We start from the raw sequence: 14705 nt of genomic DNA on the forward strand, positions 1-14705 counted from the left end.
GACCTGGATGACTGAGAACCTTCACAGACGTAAATGGACTGCTTCCTATATACTCTTTCATTCACACAAGCACCTTTTTCTATGTCTGAGTGCTTTCTATCTAACATTAAGAGAGCAACTTTGCACTCTTAGTGTCTGGACATCAGTTGGTCTGTAACATAGTGTAAGACATCTTGGGTACAGACTTTTATGTGTGGTGTTGAGGGAAGGTGAAAAGCTGAAATACAGTCTTTGCTTCGGCTCAGAGAATACCAGGCAAATCATATTGTTTGCTAATCCATGCCTTAGATCTTTATATAAGTTGCGAGCACGCACAGTTGGCCTTAAATTTGACCTTTTAACCCCCGACACCCCCACTCATCACAGATAACCACTCAGCGCCCCCTGACGTGACGGGGCTGTCGGAGCGCTCCTCGCATCACGCAGAGCGGCCCCATGTGGCCTCGGTGCGAGGCGTTTCCCGCGGCTTCAACCACCACACCAGCGTCATGGAGACCGCAGATGGTGAGTTTCCTGCCCACTCACACTCACACACACATATACACGCAAAGTCAACTCCCGTTTTCCTTCTCCCCTGCTGTTTGTCCCTCTGTCTTCTCCTTAGTCAGTCTGCCAACGTGACTGGCAAAAGCTACTGACTGACCTGCTCATGTTGCCACGGTAACGGTGCACCTCTCCACCCCCCACCCTCCCTGAAAAATCCATCACGTTCCTGCCGTAATGTTTGGTTCTGTTAACTAACAGAAACACTGAGACAGTAAAGATTTACACAGCATCATGGTCTCGCTTCTCTGCGGCAAACAAATATTTGAGTCATGACATAAAACGGATCATTAGGTGCTCGGTTTTGCGCTCAGTTTTTGCCATGTTGTTGGTGGATCTGTGCATAAAATAGCCTCCAAACATTATTCGTCATTCAAACCGTGCCTTTGCTTGTATGGCTTCAGTACTGCTACCAGCATGGGGCAGTGGATGCTGCAGAGGATAGGTACATACAAATACAGTAAATACAGTGTTAACAGGTCATGTTCCACCTCATTTTAAGGTAGGTTTAAAAAAAAAAAAACACAGTTGAGCACATTAATTACAGCCTGAGCTAAGAAGAAAAGAAGGGAGGTGGGTGAGGGAGTGTGGTTTTTATTCCATATAAAAACAAATTTGGTGTCCTAAAGAAGTTTTGGCTTTCTCTTATAGGAAAATTAGCAGAATTGGAGTAAAATGTAAGCAGGGTTTCATTTACCCAACCATAAAATATGTTTTGGTTTATCAAATTGCCGTAAGGGAGGACACACTCATTCCCTATAACTGCTGTGTGCTTACGCTTGTTATCACCCACCGTCTCCTTCAAATTTCTAACCCAACAAGTCCTTTTCCCTTTAGCATGACATCATTTAGCGGTCTATAAGAGGCCCATATATCCAAAAAGTTGTCAGTTCACCTTTAACTTGGCAGAGAGTCTCGCCGTTGGAAGAACCCTGAACACTTTCCTAAACCGCTGAGTTACAGGCAGAGGTTTTTCGTAAATCCACTTACATATACATCTTCTAGTGTGATTCCATTTTAGGTGGCGTCCACAATAGTCTTTGAACCTTACAAAACTTTTTTTCCATTATCTTAACAGGTTATTGAGTTTAGAGTTGCGTTAGGGCTGGAGACGATCCAAGCTGTTATAGGGTGAAAGGCAGGGTACGCCCCATATAGGTCGGTTTGTCACATGACTGGGCCTTTACTTTTAATGTGTGTTTAATATTGTGAAAGTATCCTTAGTTATGTAGGACCAGAACATGGACCACTCTAGAAACAATGCATATATTTCCCAGTCACCAATTTACATTTAAGGCATAATGGTTATATACCAGTATCTGTTTTCTTCATAATGTCAGGTGCTCTGTGCTGCATCATCATACATTATACTGTATTTTACTACTAAGAAACAGAGTGAGTGACCTGAATGCCTATTTTCCAAACATCTCCATCATATATGACAGTGTTTTATTTTTTGTATGAGTTGAGATTACTTGAGACCTATGAAAGAAAACCAGCATCTTGCTACAGATGACAATGAGGTTGACTGGTTCATTAAATCTGCTCCACTTTCTTTGTCTGAGTTCATCTTCATTCATTCAGTTTGTTAATAATCAGGCAGCTTGAAAACCGGAGGACACCTTGAGCAGAGAGCCTATAATCTCCCTGCCACCCGTGCTCTGGATTCTTAAATACTAAACAACCTAGCTGACACAAAAGCAGGAAGTAGTGGTTAAATCTATGGATCTAAACTGCAGGTTTTCCTATGCTGATTACTAAACATGGTGAAAGTGGTAAAACAACAGTGTGATTCCATTATAATCCCACTCTCACTTGCCTGTGGCAGCTGTAGATTTCTCACACATTCACGCTCACGGCCGATTTTGACTTTTGCACGAATCTTTCTAGAGCCTATGTTGTGTTTTTTTTTTTTTTAGATGCCAGCCAAAATGGAAACAAATAAAATGCTGGCACTCTTTTCCTTCCTTGCTCCCCACGCAAACATATTTGCCCCTCAGGTTTTTCCCACTTCTTCTTACATTCCCTCACACAAAGTCCAGTACTTTGTGGAAACTCCTTCCAGCAATCTGCTGACATCTGTGAGTCCTTATAGTGAGGCAATGATTGTTATTCTCTCACTGATCAGGCCAATCACATTAGTTGCGGGTTGCGTCAACACGATGCATAGTTACATCCTCGGGGAGGTGCACCTCGGGTTACGGCGAAGGTTTTCAGAAGGGTTCTGTGGTTTTATGATTCAGTGCAGACATATAAATCCCCCGTCATCCAGAAAGTTCACAGGAGCGCTTCATTGACATCCTGATGTGTCTCTCCTCTAGGATGTGAGTGGAGAGGTGAAGGATCCCTCAGTTTAATTGATGGTATTTATAACTGCTCCTTCAGCTCTATGGCAGCCTGCTGTATGTGCACTCTGCTGTATGTGCGTTTGTATTTGTGTGTCTTTGCATCTCTGCCTCTCACCTCCACTGTCAGGTTTACTGTGACACTTGTCCAAATCTTGTGTGTTATAAAAAAAATATGCACAGCTACAGTGAATTCAGTGATACAGTGTGCATGTGAGTGTGTTTGTGTTTGTATAGCTGAGTATGTTGCAAGTGCTCTACCGTTTATAGCATCTTCAGGCAACGTCTAACCTGAATGTCTTTAGAAAGTGAGTGCGTTTAAGCAGAGGTGTAACTCTTCGTTTGGCCTTGCGACTAATTACTATGTTGACAGACTGTTTTCTTATCTCAAACTGAAAACAACTGTCAGTCTGTTTCTCACTTCTTCTTTGACGGCTAGCCCGCAGCCACGCAGTGACTTCTTTGATGGCAGCTCTCTAGGACTGCTGGCATTTTTTTTGACACATAGATGTGTGTAAAGAAAAAACAAGTCACGCAGTAGCTTTGGCTCCATCTGTACTTGGATACTGACACTGTGTGTGTTGGTGTTTTATGCACAAATTTTGCCGATACAAATTCAGTATTTTCGCGCTGTTTTCAGCTTGCAATCGTTTAAAAAATTAATTTCTTACAGAATTTTGTGCAGTACTGTGAAAAGTAAACCATTACAACTTCCATAGGAATTAAAAGGGTAGGTAGCAGTTAATCTAATAACTCTTAAAAGCACAAGTTTTGGCAGTTTGCTGGTCTGGGGCATTCAGGTTTGTTAACATGGTGACAATGAACAAAGACAAGAAGCAGTGATCTTAAAGAAACAGCTCTTGCTGTCCATCAGTCTAGGAAGTGTTATACAGCATCTCAACACAAACACCTCAGACCATCTGTCAATGATCTGGGCTAAAGGACCTGGGGACGTTGCAGTCATTAAGATAGCCATGAACTCGTCTGTACATCAAGGTCATATCTGACCGATAAAGCTCTGCTGAAATTAGGTTATACAACAGGACTGTGATACCAACCACAGCAGAAAACAGAATGGCTGAATTAGAGACAAGAAAATGCTCAAGGTGTTGCAATGACCCAGTCAAAGTCCAAACCTCAAGCTGGCTGAAATGATGTCGCGAGACCTAACAGAGCTGTGCATAAATGAATTGAGGCAAACCTCAATGAAATTAAAGCAATGTTATAAAGAAGAGCAGCCAAAAATACCTTCAAAACGATGTGAGAGACTGATAAAGTCATACAGAAAATTATTACTTCAAGTTATTGCTGCTAAATGTGGTTCTACAAGCTGATGAGTCATGCTCCATAGTTAGTTTTCACAGCACTGCACAGAGCCCTATGCAAACTTTCTTTTCCACATCGCTTTATCCTATCAAAAGACCAAAAGCAACAGTAAGTTATTATTACGAACAGGTGTTTATTGTATCCGTAGCCTGATAAGGCTTATTTTTATCCCGCCGACCTCCATTATCATCCAGAAACAATGACAAATGCATCAAGTGAACCATGCTGTTGCAGTGGGCAACATGTTCCCTCATTATGAGTCACTGTGGGTTATTTTGAGCCAGTTTCACATACTGTACACCATCCTGCCTAAATCCATGGCTGGAGATAGTCACTATAAACACACCTTTGCAAATATAAATGTCTGAATAGAAAATCCTAAAAGCTGCAGTGCCCAGCTGACACAGGAAATTGAATGTTTTTAAAAAACAGGACCGTGTTTTTATGACGCATTTTTATGTTTAAAGTGCTCAGCAAGACTGGGCCCCAGAGACAATTTTTGGCTGGGATTTGTTAACAATAGGAAAAAGATGGACTAATACTAGCCCGATCCTATAACTCTGTTATTGTTTACTGTAAAGACGTGGTGTAACATTTTGTCCCACATTAAGGAAGAGCCAGAGATTACTACAGCAATTTATGGCTGTAAATGCATTCATTATAAGATCATGAACACATTAATTATCGTCATCATCACAGACGGGTCCTGGTTGGTCCAGATATGAGCGATCAAGCCTCATGATGAGGTGGGTGGGGGAGTTCAGAGCCAGGATGTTAGGGGCTGCTGTCTAATTGGTCCATCAGGTGCTGCACTGACCCCCACAGGGTCGATCCCTGGTACATCTGTCCCTGCATGAGGAGGCAGGGTCTGTCTGAGCTAGGCTTATTATAGTAAGATAAATCAGGCAAGCTGTGTGCAGCTGTGGCCTTTAGCTCCCGTGGCTGTCTGGGTTGTCGAACACAGCTGCCCCCCTTTTAAAGCTAACTGTATATTTATCGGGTAAAAATAATGTCTGATGATGTTTATAGACTGAACCTCACCTCAAACATGACTCTAACGGCACAACGCAAGTTTCATTCGGAGTCTATTATTTTGTTTGTTGTTTTGTTTGTCTTGTTTTCTCTCCTTTTATGATCTGGCTCAGTTTTTATATAAAAAAAAAAAGATTTAAGGGTTCATTTTAAAGTGTAACATGCATGTCAGACCATTTATCTGTGTTCTGATTTAAGTCGGGGTTAGGTGATTTTAGCCTCTCACTGTCTATATTTTATAGCATGAAACAGGCACCTTTTGAGACACCTCATGAATCATTTTCTGCAGCGAGTACATCTTTGTTGCTAGGCAGCAGGCGAGGCGGCTCCTCGTTTCCTGATTTCCTTTTTTCTTAGCCTTTGAGGTCTCGCAGTGATTCCTGAGACTTCCTACTAAAACACTATGTCTTTAAGGTGACTGTACAGCGCAGGACCTCGTGCTCCACTGCTTTGTTGTCCTGCCACAGTGTGACTGACAGCTGGTTGTCCTCTGTGCCTCATTAGAAAAACACACTGACCTTGTCTCCTTTTCTTTCCTTATCTGTCCCTCCCTTATCCACCCCCGTCCTCCATCAATCTCTCAATCAATCTGTCTGCACATGCCCACGTCCCACCTGCGCCATCACAATTATCTCCACTTTTTCCCGTCTGTATTTCTCTACATGTTTTTTTTTTCTTGTCATGTTTATGTCCTCCCAACCTTTTTTTTGTCTTTTCATCTCCATAAAACTCATTTTATAGGTGTTCCAGTCAACAGTCGCGTCTCCAACAAAATCCAGCAGCTGCTCAATACACTGAAGAGACCAAAGCGTCCACCGTTGCGCGAGTTCTTTGTTGACGACTTTGAGGAGCTTTTGGATGGTAAGCCCACCTGAATGTAATTACAGTGATTCTGCTGAATCAATAAATCTTCGTGAAGAGAAACTCTTTCACACTCCTACTCTTTCGAATGTGATGCTCACATCGCGTTGGTTTTCCAGCTCTAATAATAGTGATCTGTCTAATTCTTGTTGTGGCTGAGATAAAAATGTGACTGTGACCTTGCCAGGTCCCACAAGTAAACCACCAAGGCACGGTTTTAGCTCAGTGGTGGTTATTTTGGCCCCGAAGACCACCAGGTGTTGAAAGGGAATTTTTTAGGGAAGTGCACACGGACTGGACCAGCCCTTCCTAACCATTTCCTCCATTCCAACCAAACCCATCGGTGGGTCTGGGTGGTACTCTGCCACTCTGAATAAACACTGAGTGAATGAAAATGCTGCGGGAATAGCAGTGCATCAGCAGGTAACTGTAAAGCTTCTCCTTGTGGTATGGCAAGCTTCAGTGTGAGCAGAAAAACACACTCAGAGGTAGGATCCAAACACTGATAAAGATGTTATATTTGGCAGAGATATGGCTTACCTGCTTCTTTAAACAGGTCTGAACTCTACTGCTCAGAGAGTCTGAAGGTAAGAATAGAGATGAAGAGATGGAAGTCAAATCCAGAAGTCAATAGAGTACTTAAAGAAGGAGCGAGGTGAGACTGATTTCCAGTAAGCAGCAGCTTCGAGTTTCTCACAAGTAGGAATAATAGGCAGCTTAGACTCATGAGGACAGAACACAGCTCACTGTATATCCTCCAGCTTTTCCTTTTCCATCACACCTTCCTCATTGTCTTTTTTTTCTCACACTCTTTTTTTCCTCCCCTGTCCTCCTTACAAGTGTTGTTTAATTTACATATTTACCATTTCTTTGCAGACTAGCCGGTCTTCTTTATCAAGCAGCTCAGGAGCTTATATTACACTCAATTCGAATCAAAGTCTTAAAGATGTCCAATTCATCTTCTTCATGTTTTCAGTCCAGCAGCCAGATCCCAACCAGCCAAAGCCAGAAGGCCAGCAGATGTGTCCCCTGGAAGGGGAGCCTCTTGGGGTGGTGACCAACTGGCCTCCCTCCTTGCCAGCAGCCCTACAAAGGTGGGGAACCACTCAGCCCAAGAGCCCCTGCCTGACAGCACTCGACAATGCTGGCAAGCCCGTCTACACACTCACCTATGGTAGGTGTTAGCCTGTGGATGTTGGCCCAGAAATGACAATTCAGATGGAAAAGAATAGCACCTCTTTTCATCCACTGTGTCTTTGAAAAACAGACATGATGTATTCTGCTGTTTAAATGTTGTTTTGCAGGTTAGAATAGTTAAATCAAAGGCACTCGTTGACAATGTGTGTTAACCTCTGCAGGTAAACTGTGGACCCGCAGTCAGAAACTGGCCTATACGCTTCTTAATAAGCTGAGCAGCAGAAATGAGCCTCTGCTCGTGCCTGGAGACAGAGTAAGTCATGATATATTACAGTGTGTTCGGTGGCGATTGAATGTGTTACATTTTTTGGCATTTCACTCAATCAATCAGCACTATTACAAATATTCAACATGGAATTAATCACCAAATAAATTCAATGACGTGAGAAAATAAAATAAAACAAAACAAAACAGGGGGCTGAAAGTATTCCTACATACAGTAGGAACCTTTTGGGAAATATAGTTACTGCCTTTTCCTGCTAGATGAAAAAGTGACCAGCTCTCTAATTTGCGTTTACTTTTGTTGTTTTAGATCCACTTAAAAGCTTTAATATTCTATTTGAATTTGGAACATTAATATAGCAGAAAACAATATTTTTTTTTCCTATGAAATAATTAATGGACTGCTTCCTTACTTCTTAGCAGAGAGGAAAGTCCCATTCCTCACATGTTTGTGTTAAGCCAAGTCTGTATCTACATTATTACCTTGAAATCTTTGACTGGGAACGTAAAAGTGAAATGAGCGAGCCCAGTCTGGCACAGTTCATAACTGTAAAGTTTAAAAACCTAATTTATGTGTAGACATTTAATTTCATCTCATTTTCAGGGTCTCTAAAGTTGTTTTGCGGCTCTCCTCTGCTCCTCTGCTTTCAGTTTCACCCTGAGCAGAGGAAAGCTGCAAAAACGGCTCGGCTTGGGTCTAGTTGACTTGCTTGGGTTAATCGTTGTGGCTGGACTTTTTTTCTTGTCTAAAATAATCAAAAAAGATGGGGGAGGCTGGCTGAGAAGCCTGTTTGTTTTGGTGCGAGATGGTGCATGTGTGATTTTTGTCTGATGCAAAAACGGCAGCTTCACGTTTAATGGGGGCTACAGTGAACAGAAAACAGACCCAAGCCAAGATAGAATAACTGACTGTTGACTAAAACCAAGGATTTATTGAAAATATAAATATTATTGTTGTGAAGCTAGAGTTGTCAACTAACTCTCTGGTAGAAAGCAATGATTTCTTAAACTTTAAAGCTTTATTATTTGTATGACATGTTTAGTGTCACCGTCAGTCCACAATACTGTCCATTAAAACAGTAATGTTGGTGTATTGTAACCATGTCTTGAACACACCTGCAGGTTGCACTTGTTTTCCCCAACAATGATCCGGTGATGTTCATGGTGGCCTTCTACGGCTGTCTCCTGGCGGAGCTCGTACCTGTACCTATTGAAGTGCCGCTGACCAGAAAGGTAAAGCAATGAGGGTCTCCTGGGAATGTGTGATTTTTGACGTTTTACTGACCCCTACTGGACATCTGACCTCAATGTGTTTACATGAGAGACGTACTTAAGTCAGATGCAGTTTTTGATTCAGTGCTAATCTTCACTCTCTTTGATGTTCCTTACGCTAAATCACATCTTTGTAAATCTGATCTCTTAAATGTTTAAATGCAGAGTATTAGCTTATGATGTTTTGCGGTTCCCAGAGCATCGATCAGCTCAAGCCGATCTAAATTTATCCATATTAGTTGCACAGCCTGAATATTAATGCCTGTTCGTGATTGCCCTTTATAAGCATGCTGTTGGCAGACTCTGTGCTGTAATTAATGAGATTTGAGTGAGGTGAAATGATGTGTTATTCTAGTCAAAATAGATCACAGGCCAACTGTTCTCAGGAGTCAGACGCTCATTTGCTCACTCTGTCAGCTCCTATCATTCCTCGTCCTCTCGTTGTGTCCCTCTCTTTATCCCTATTACCCTCCTCTTCTTTCTTTCCGCCTCTCCCCACCCATCTTGAGTCTCCCACCTTTTTTTTTTTTTGCTTTTCTGAGCAGCGCACTTTGCACAGCACGAGTTTAGCTATAAGCTCATTTGCACAGCCAATCAAATAGGAGCGAGCGTGTGTCAGATCTCGGGTTTCATTCCTGCTACAGTCTGGCTTTGATGCACAGCAGTAGAGTTTTTAATAGTGACTGGCCGTCACTCTGCTTGCTCACCTGCTGCTGCTTTGATGCTGCTGTGATGCTCTGAGGTTTCTTCTTCTTCTTTGTTTTCTTCTTCTTCTTCTTGTCATTGCCTTGTTTTCACTCCATTAGCAATTCCCACATTCCCTCGGCGCATCCTTTCTCAAAGTTATTTTGAATTTTTCTGTTTTTAGTAGTTGATCGTTGTGTGTGACAGATACTCTCTTTGCTCCCCCAGGATGCGGGAAGTCAACAGATCGGCTTTCTGTTGGGCAGCTGCGGCGTCACGTTGGCACTGACCACTGACGCCTGTCAGAAAGGCCTGCCCAAAGCACAAACAGGGGAGGTTGCCACTTTCAAAGGTACAGCCTGTTTTGTTTTCATTGTGAATGTGTGTGCATAGTTTCATTTGGTTTGAGATGACTTCATGTCTCTGTCTCTGCAGGCTGGCCGCGGTTGCTGTGGTTTGTGACAGATGGAAAACATGTTGTGAAGCCTCCAAAAGACTGGCACCCTCCAATACGGGAAGCCAGTAACGACATTGCCTACATAGAAGTAAGTGGGGTTTAATCAAAGGATGTGACGCGATGGTTTTTACTGGATTTGTTTTTTACTTATTCAACTTATTAGGCAGTTTTTGTTTTTACCAGATCCTTTTTCTTCCTAATGAAACTGTTTTTTTCCCCTTTATGCTTCTTACATCTAGTATAAAACCAGCAAAGAAGGAAGCACCATGGGAATCACAGTGTCCCATTCAGCCATGCTGGCTCACTGTCATGCCCTCACGCAGGCCTGTGGCTACACTGAAGGTGAGGAGGAATCTTAATTTACTTTTTTGGTCATACTTTGTTTCTGCAATTTTTCCCTCCATCATTTATCACTTCTTCCGACATGGAGAAAGTTCAGTTGGTGCTGGCAGGAGAAATGCTCTGAGACACTTTTAGGTGTAAATACAGTCTCATTTGATAAATGCAGCTGCTCAGTTGGTTGCGTTCCTTCCATCATACCTGGGTCAGGTCTGCTTAAAAAGAAAGAGAACATAAAGTAGCTCCTTTCTTCTAGTGTCCTACTTTTGTTCTGAGTAACTGCAAACAGCACCAGCAACCCCCAGAGACTCTCCGGATCTGTTTCTGTAACTTAATTTGGCTTACTCAAACCACTGCTGCTACAGTCAGAATTACAGAAACTTATGTAACTGTGTTGTGCTCCTAACCTTGAAAAATTCTCCTTTTTTTTATTTGTAGGTGAGACGATAACCAACGTCCTGGACTTCAAGAGAGAAGCAGGATTATGGCACGGTGTTCTCACTGTAAGTAGTCTCCAGACCTCTAGTAGAGCTAATGGGGCGCTTATATAATGAGAAATGGAGGAGATCTGAGCTCAGTTTGCAGATAAAAACTGAAACTTATCTAACCGGCTTCCCACTGAGGCCTTTATCAGTATGTAAATGCATTCAAACTAATGAAGTCCTGATGGGGGGGAAAAAGCATCTTATCTAACCACTGAGGAGTTTCAAACCTGTGAAAAATAAAGCTGCTTCCACTGACACAGACATCCCAGCTTTGATTGACTGCTTTCAAACATGCATGAGAATTCCCGGTGCCTTAGGTCATACGTGATTTGTTGTTACGTGTATAAACAGGCTTATTTTTGTACTCTTGGCAGATAAAATCATAACCTGCAGCGTGTTTACAGTGACCTCATTTAGTTGTGATGCATTTCTGGCATATATTGGAGCTCATCTCAATGCTTACTGCTCTCCTGGCAGAGCGTCATGAATCGGATGCATGTGATCAGCATTCCCTACTCCCTGATGAAAGTCAACCCTCTGTCTTGGATAATGAAGGTTCACACATATAAAGGTAAGGGCCAGTCCATCTATTTAGGGTTAGTAAGGAATTTAGATCTTTTTTTGTTGCTGTTTAATTCGGAAAACGAGGACAGAGCACACTTTTCACAAGAAGCTACCTTAGGGAAGATACACTTCAGGTGTTTTATTGTTAAGAAGACCAGATTTTATTCCTGCTTGTTACTGTTTTGATTCTCAGTGCACGTTTGACACGAGTGGATGGATTAAAGAGATCATTTGTTGGACCTATTGATTTCTGGGGTTGTGTGCCCTGAATAAAACTGATCCACAGCTCTGCTCAATCATCTGTTGGCGACTGAGTCAGCTTGCGTCGCTCCTTGCTGTCTGGTTTTATGATCTCGTCAAACTGGACCACAGAGGTCATGATTGTGTCGGTCATTGCTTTTGTCTTTGTGTCCCCCGTGCAGCTCGGGTAGCAGTGGTGAAGTCGAGGGACATGCACTGGTCTCTGCTGGCCCAGAGAGACCAGAGAGACATCAGCCTGAGCTCACTGCGAATGCTTATCGTTGCTGACGGAGCTAACCCATGTGAGTCCATCTGCAGAGGCTCATTTAATAAAACAACACCCTGGAGTCCCAAGAAATTATTATTGATTTGCTTTGTTTGTCTGCCTGGTGCTCTGTGTGTGTGTGTGTGTGTGTGTGTGTGTGTGTGTGCGCGCGCGCGTGTGTGTGTGTTACCCCAGGGTCGATATCCTCCTGCGATGCCTTCCTCAACGTGTTTCAGTCACGTGGGCTGCGACCTGAGGTGATCTGTCCATGTGCCAGCTCTTCAGAAGCAATGACTGTCGCCATCCGCAGGTGCGCTTCCGTTACTGCACCTGACGAGAACAAAAGCAGCCTCTTTGGCTTTCTGTGCTGCTGTTATGTCACACCATGCTTGCAACATCAGCTGGTTCCTGCAGGGAGGAAGGGAGATTTGTTCTGTTGATCACAGCGCAGACTGTAGAGTCTCACAGCTTTCTGCTGATTGTGAAGCTCAGTTTTGGAGGAAGATTACGATGCCAGACGGATTGGGAGGCAAGAAAATGCTTCAAGTTGAAAAGCTGGCACTATTTTTAGTGAGAGAAATGCAAATTTAAATATATGCAAGAGTTAAGAAATGTGATGGAGCCACAGAGTCATTAAATTTCTCCAGAACCAGTTCATATCTTCTTTTTAAGTGTTAGTACTGCTGTCACTGTACTACACCAGTAGATGGCTCAGTCTGACTGCCGTAAGCAGAAAAGGAAGAATTTAAGTGATAGTATGGCTTAAGTAATAGCATGACTGTGTGTCCCGCAGACCTCCAGAAATGGGGGTTCCTCCTCCCGGGAAGGCGGTGCTGTCCATGGGTGGGCTGAGTCATGGGGTGATCCGTGTGGACACTGAGGAGAAACTCTCTGTTCTTACAGTGCAGGATGTGGGACAGGTCATGCCTGGAGGTACAGTATACCATGCACATTATTAACATTTTACTGATGTTAATGACTAAAATACTGATTCTGAAGAAGGTTGAGAAAAAGGTGATTTTCAAAAATTTAAAAAAAAAATGTGTACATGCTGACACTGAAATATCTAACCATATAAAAGTGCTTGTAGCAAAATATTCACCTTAAAAGCCTCTTTTAAAACAACATTTTAAACGCATCACCAATAAATCACCACATCCAACTTAAATGAAATTATTTACCAAATTTTACTGTTTGAACTTTTTGAAGTGTTTCATAGAAGTTTTTGAAAAGCTTAATGCAAACCGGGATCTTTGAATCGATTTAAATATTGACCTTATGACTCATTCTTCCTTGTGCCCATCCTTCTGTGTCCATTTTGCATTTCCAGCCTTGGTCTGTGTGGTGCGAGCCGAGGGAATACCTTATCTCTGTCAGACAGACGAGGTCGGAGAGATCTGCGTGAGCTCAGGCAGCACCGGTGTCGCTTACTACGGCCTCCCAGGCATGACCAAGAACATCTTTGAGGTTGGTGTTTCGTTATTTCTGTAAGTGGTCAGGTGTGACAAAGGATTCAGCGCTTTTCTCCTAATCTTATTATTCATGAGTGTCACTTCATATGTGCAGTGTAATAGCACCACATTTCTAAAAATCTTCTTAATTGATAGCACTAAAATTAAATGAGTCATCATCTGATTGGACTTCTATTAAGCGAAGGCAGTATCTGTTTGTTTTGATGTTTGGTTTTAATAGTGTTGTATCTTCTTGCAGACTGTCCCTGTAACACCGTCTGGGATCCCGATCAGTGGCCGACCTTTCACTAGAACCTCACTGCTGGGCTTTGTAGGGCCAGTAAGTTCCTCTTTAGATTTCCTTTTAACCTTCCCTTGATTTAATGTCAGTCTTACAGCTTTACACAGGTACATTTTAACTGTCCTTTCAGATCTCTAGTACCTCTGTGACCGTTCTGGCAGCAAAAAATAAAAATAATGATAATGGGTTTTTCTGCTTAATAGAACAGATATTAATATCTGTCAGAAATAATCAGCATGAAGCGCCACATGTAATATTATCAGTTTTACCATCTTGTTGCCTCTACTCTGGTTTGTGATTTTCTAAATTACTCAGGAAGACTCTCAATGGTTTGTGTTAGTGGTTGTTAGTCAACAGTGAGTTTAGTAACAAATATGCAAATGTTTTACTAACTAAACTAACTATTTGCAACATTAGATTGCCCAGTTAAAGGGTCCATCCAGTCAATGCGCAAAGACCAATCATCTCTGTAATTGTTGCAGGTATTTGTTCGTATTTTAATTTAATGTGCTCACAGAATTGAAGAAAACGGTCTCTGAGGCTATGGCATTTGATTTTAGTCTAAAAGATTAATTTTTCTTTTAGGATATTTCACTAAACTCCCTGTCGGCAGTTTATTTCTGAATTGGATTATTCAGCAGTTTCAAAAGAAAGAAAGAAACGTAAATCTCTTTATTTTGAAGGATTGCTTTTGTGTTTATAGACTTTCAAACCAGTGAAAGATGGAGCTGACCTGAGTTTATTTGTTAAAATCATGGAGATGATCATACCAGTGTCATTATCACTTGACAAATGGTGATGTTTTTTTAATTTCCGAGTTTAAAGCATAATTGTTTTCCCTTTGAGGACATGACAGCTCCTGGATGAAGAGTTTGATGATAGTTTATAAGACGTCTGTAAACCTTTTGAGGCATTCAGATTTCTTTGCACCAGGAGCTCGTGTGTTGTGCGGATCACCACATGAACTTTTGTGACTCTTTCCAGGACAGCCTTGTGTTTGTTGTGGGAAAGATGGATGGACTGATGGTCGTCAGTGGGCGGAGACATAACGCTGATGACGTAGTTGCCACAGCGCTGGCCGTGGAGCCCATGAAGTTTGTGTACAGGGGAAGGTAAAGGAG

At 42.3% G+C, this 14705-nt stretch overlaps 1 protein-coding gene across 9 annotated transcripts in view; it reads left to right on the top strand.

Moving 5' to 3' along the window:
* dip2a (DIP2 acetate--CoA ligase A) overlaps nucleotides 1–14705 on the top strand; it is a 92030-nt gene that overhangs the window by 65593 nt on the left and 11732 nt on the right. For 5 of the 9 annotated variants that reach the window (XM_080290894.1, XM_080290896.1, XM_080290895.1 and 2 more), the window contains exons 6-22: nucleotides 367–504; nucleotides 2865–2906; nucleotides 5988–6107; nucleotides 7084–7281; nucleotides 7466–7557; nucleotides 8649–8759; nucleotides 9711–9834; nucleotides 9918–10027; nucleotides 10179–10281; nucleotides 10717–10781; nucleotides 11241–11334; nucleotides 11750–11869; nucleotides 12028–12142; nucleotides 12626–12765; nucleotides 13163–13299; nucleotides 13543–13623; nucleotides 14569–14696. In XM_080290894.1, coding sequence (XP_080147020.1) covers nucleotides 367–504; nucleotides 2865–2906; nucleotides 5988–6107; nucleotides 7084–7281; nucleotides 7466–7557; nucleotides 8649–8759; nucleotides 9711–9834; nucleotides 9918–10027; nucleotides 10179–10281; nucleotides 10717–10781; nucleotides 11241–11334; nucleotides 11750–11869; nucleotides 12028–12142; nucleotides 12626–12765; nucleotides 13163–13299; nucleotides 13543–13623; nucleotides 14569–14696 — 1918 coding nt within the window. The remainder of the gene's footprint in view (nucleotides 1–366; nucleotides 505–2864; nucleotides 2907–5987; nucleotides 6108–7083; nucleotides 7282–7465; nucleotides 7558–8648; nucleotides 8760–9710; nucleotides 9835–9917; nucleotides 10028–10178; nucleotides 10282–10716; nucleotides 10782–11240; nucleotides 11335–11749; nucleotides 11870–12027; nucleotides 12143–12625; nucleotides 12766–13162; nucleotides 13300–13542; nucleotides 13624–14568; nucleotides 14697–14705) is intronic. The other 4 variants (XM_080290898.1, XM_026145867.2, XM_026145869.2 and 1 more) reach the window with 2 other exon arrangements.

The sequence above is a fragment of the Astatotilapia calliptera genome, chromosome 16 (assembly GCF_964374335.1).
Source record: "Astatotilapia calliptera chromosome 16, fAstCal68.1, whole genome shotgun sequence".
Classification (NCBI taxonomy): Eukaryota; Metazoa; Chordata; class Actinopteri; order Cichliformes; family Cichlidae; genus Astatotilapia; species Astatotilapia calliptera.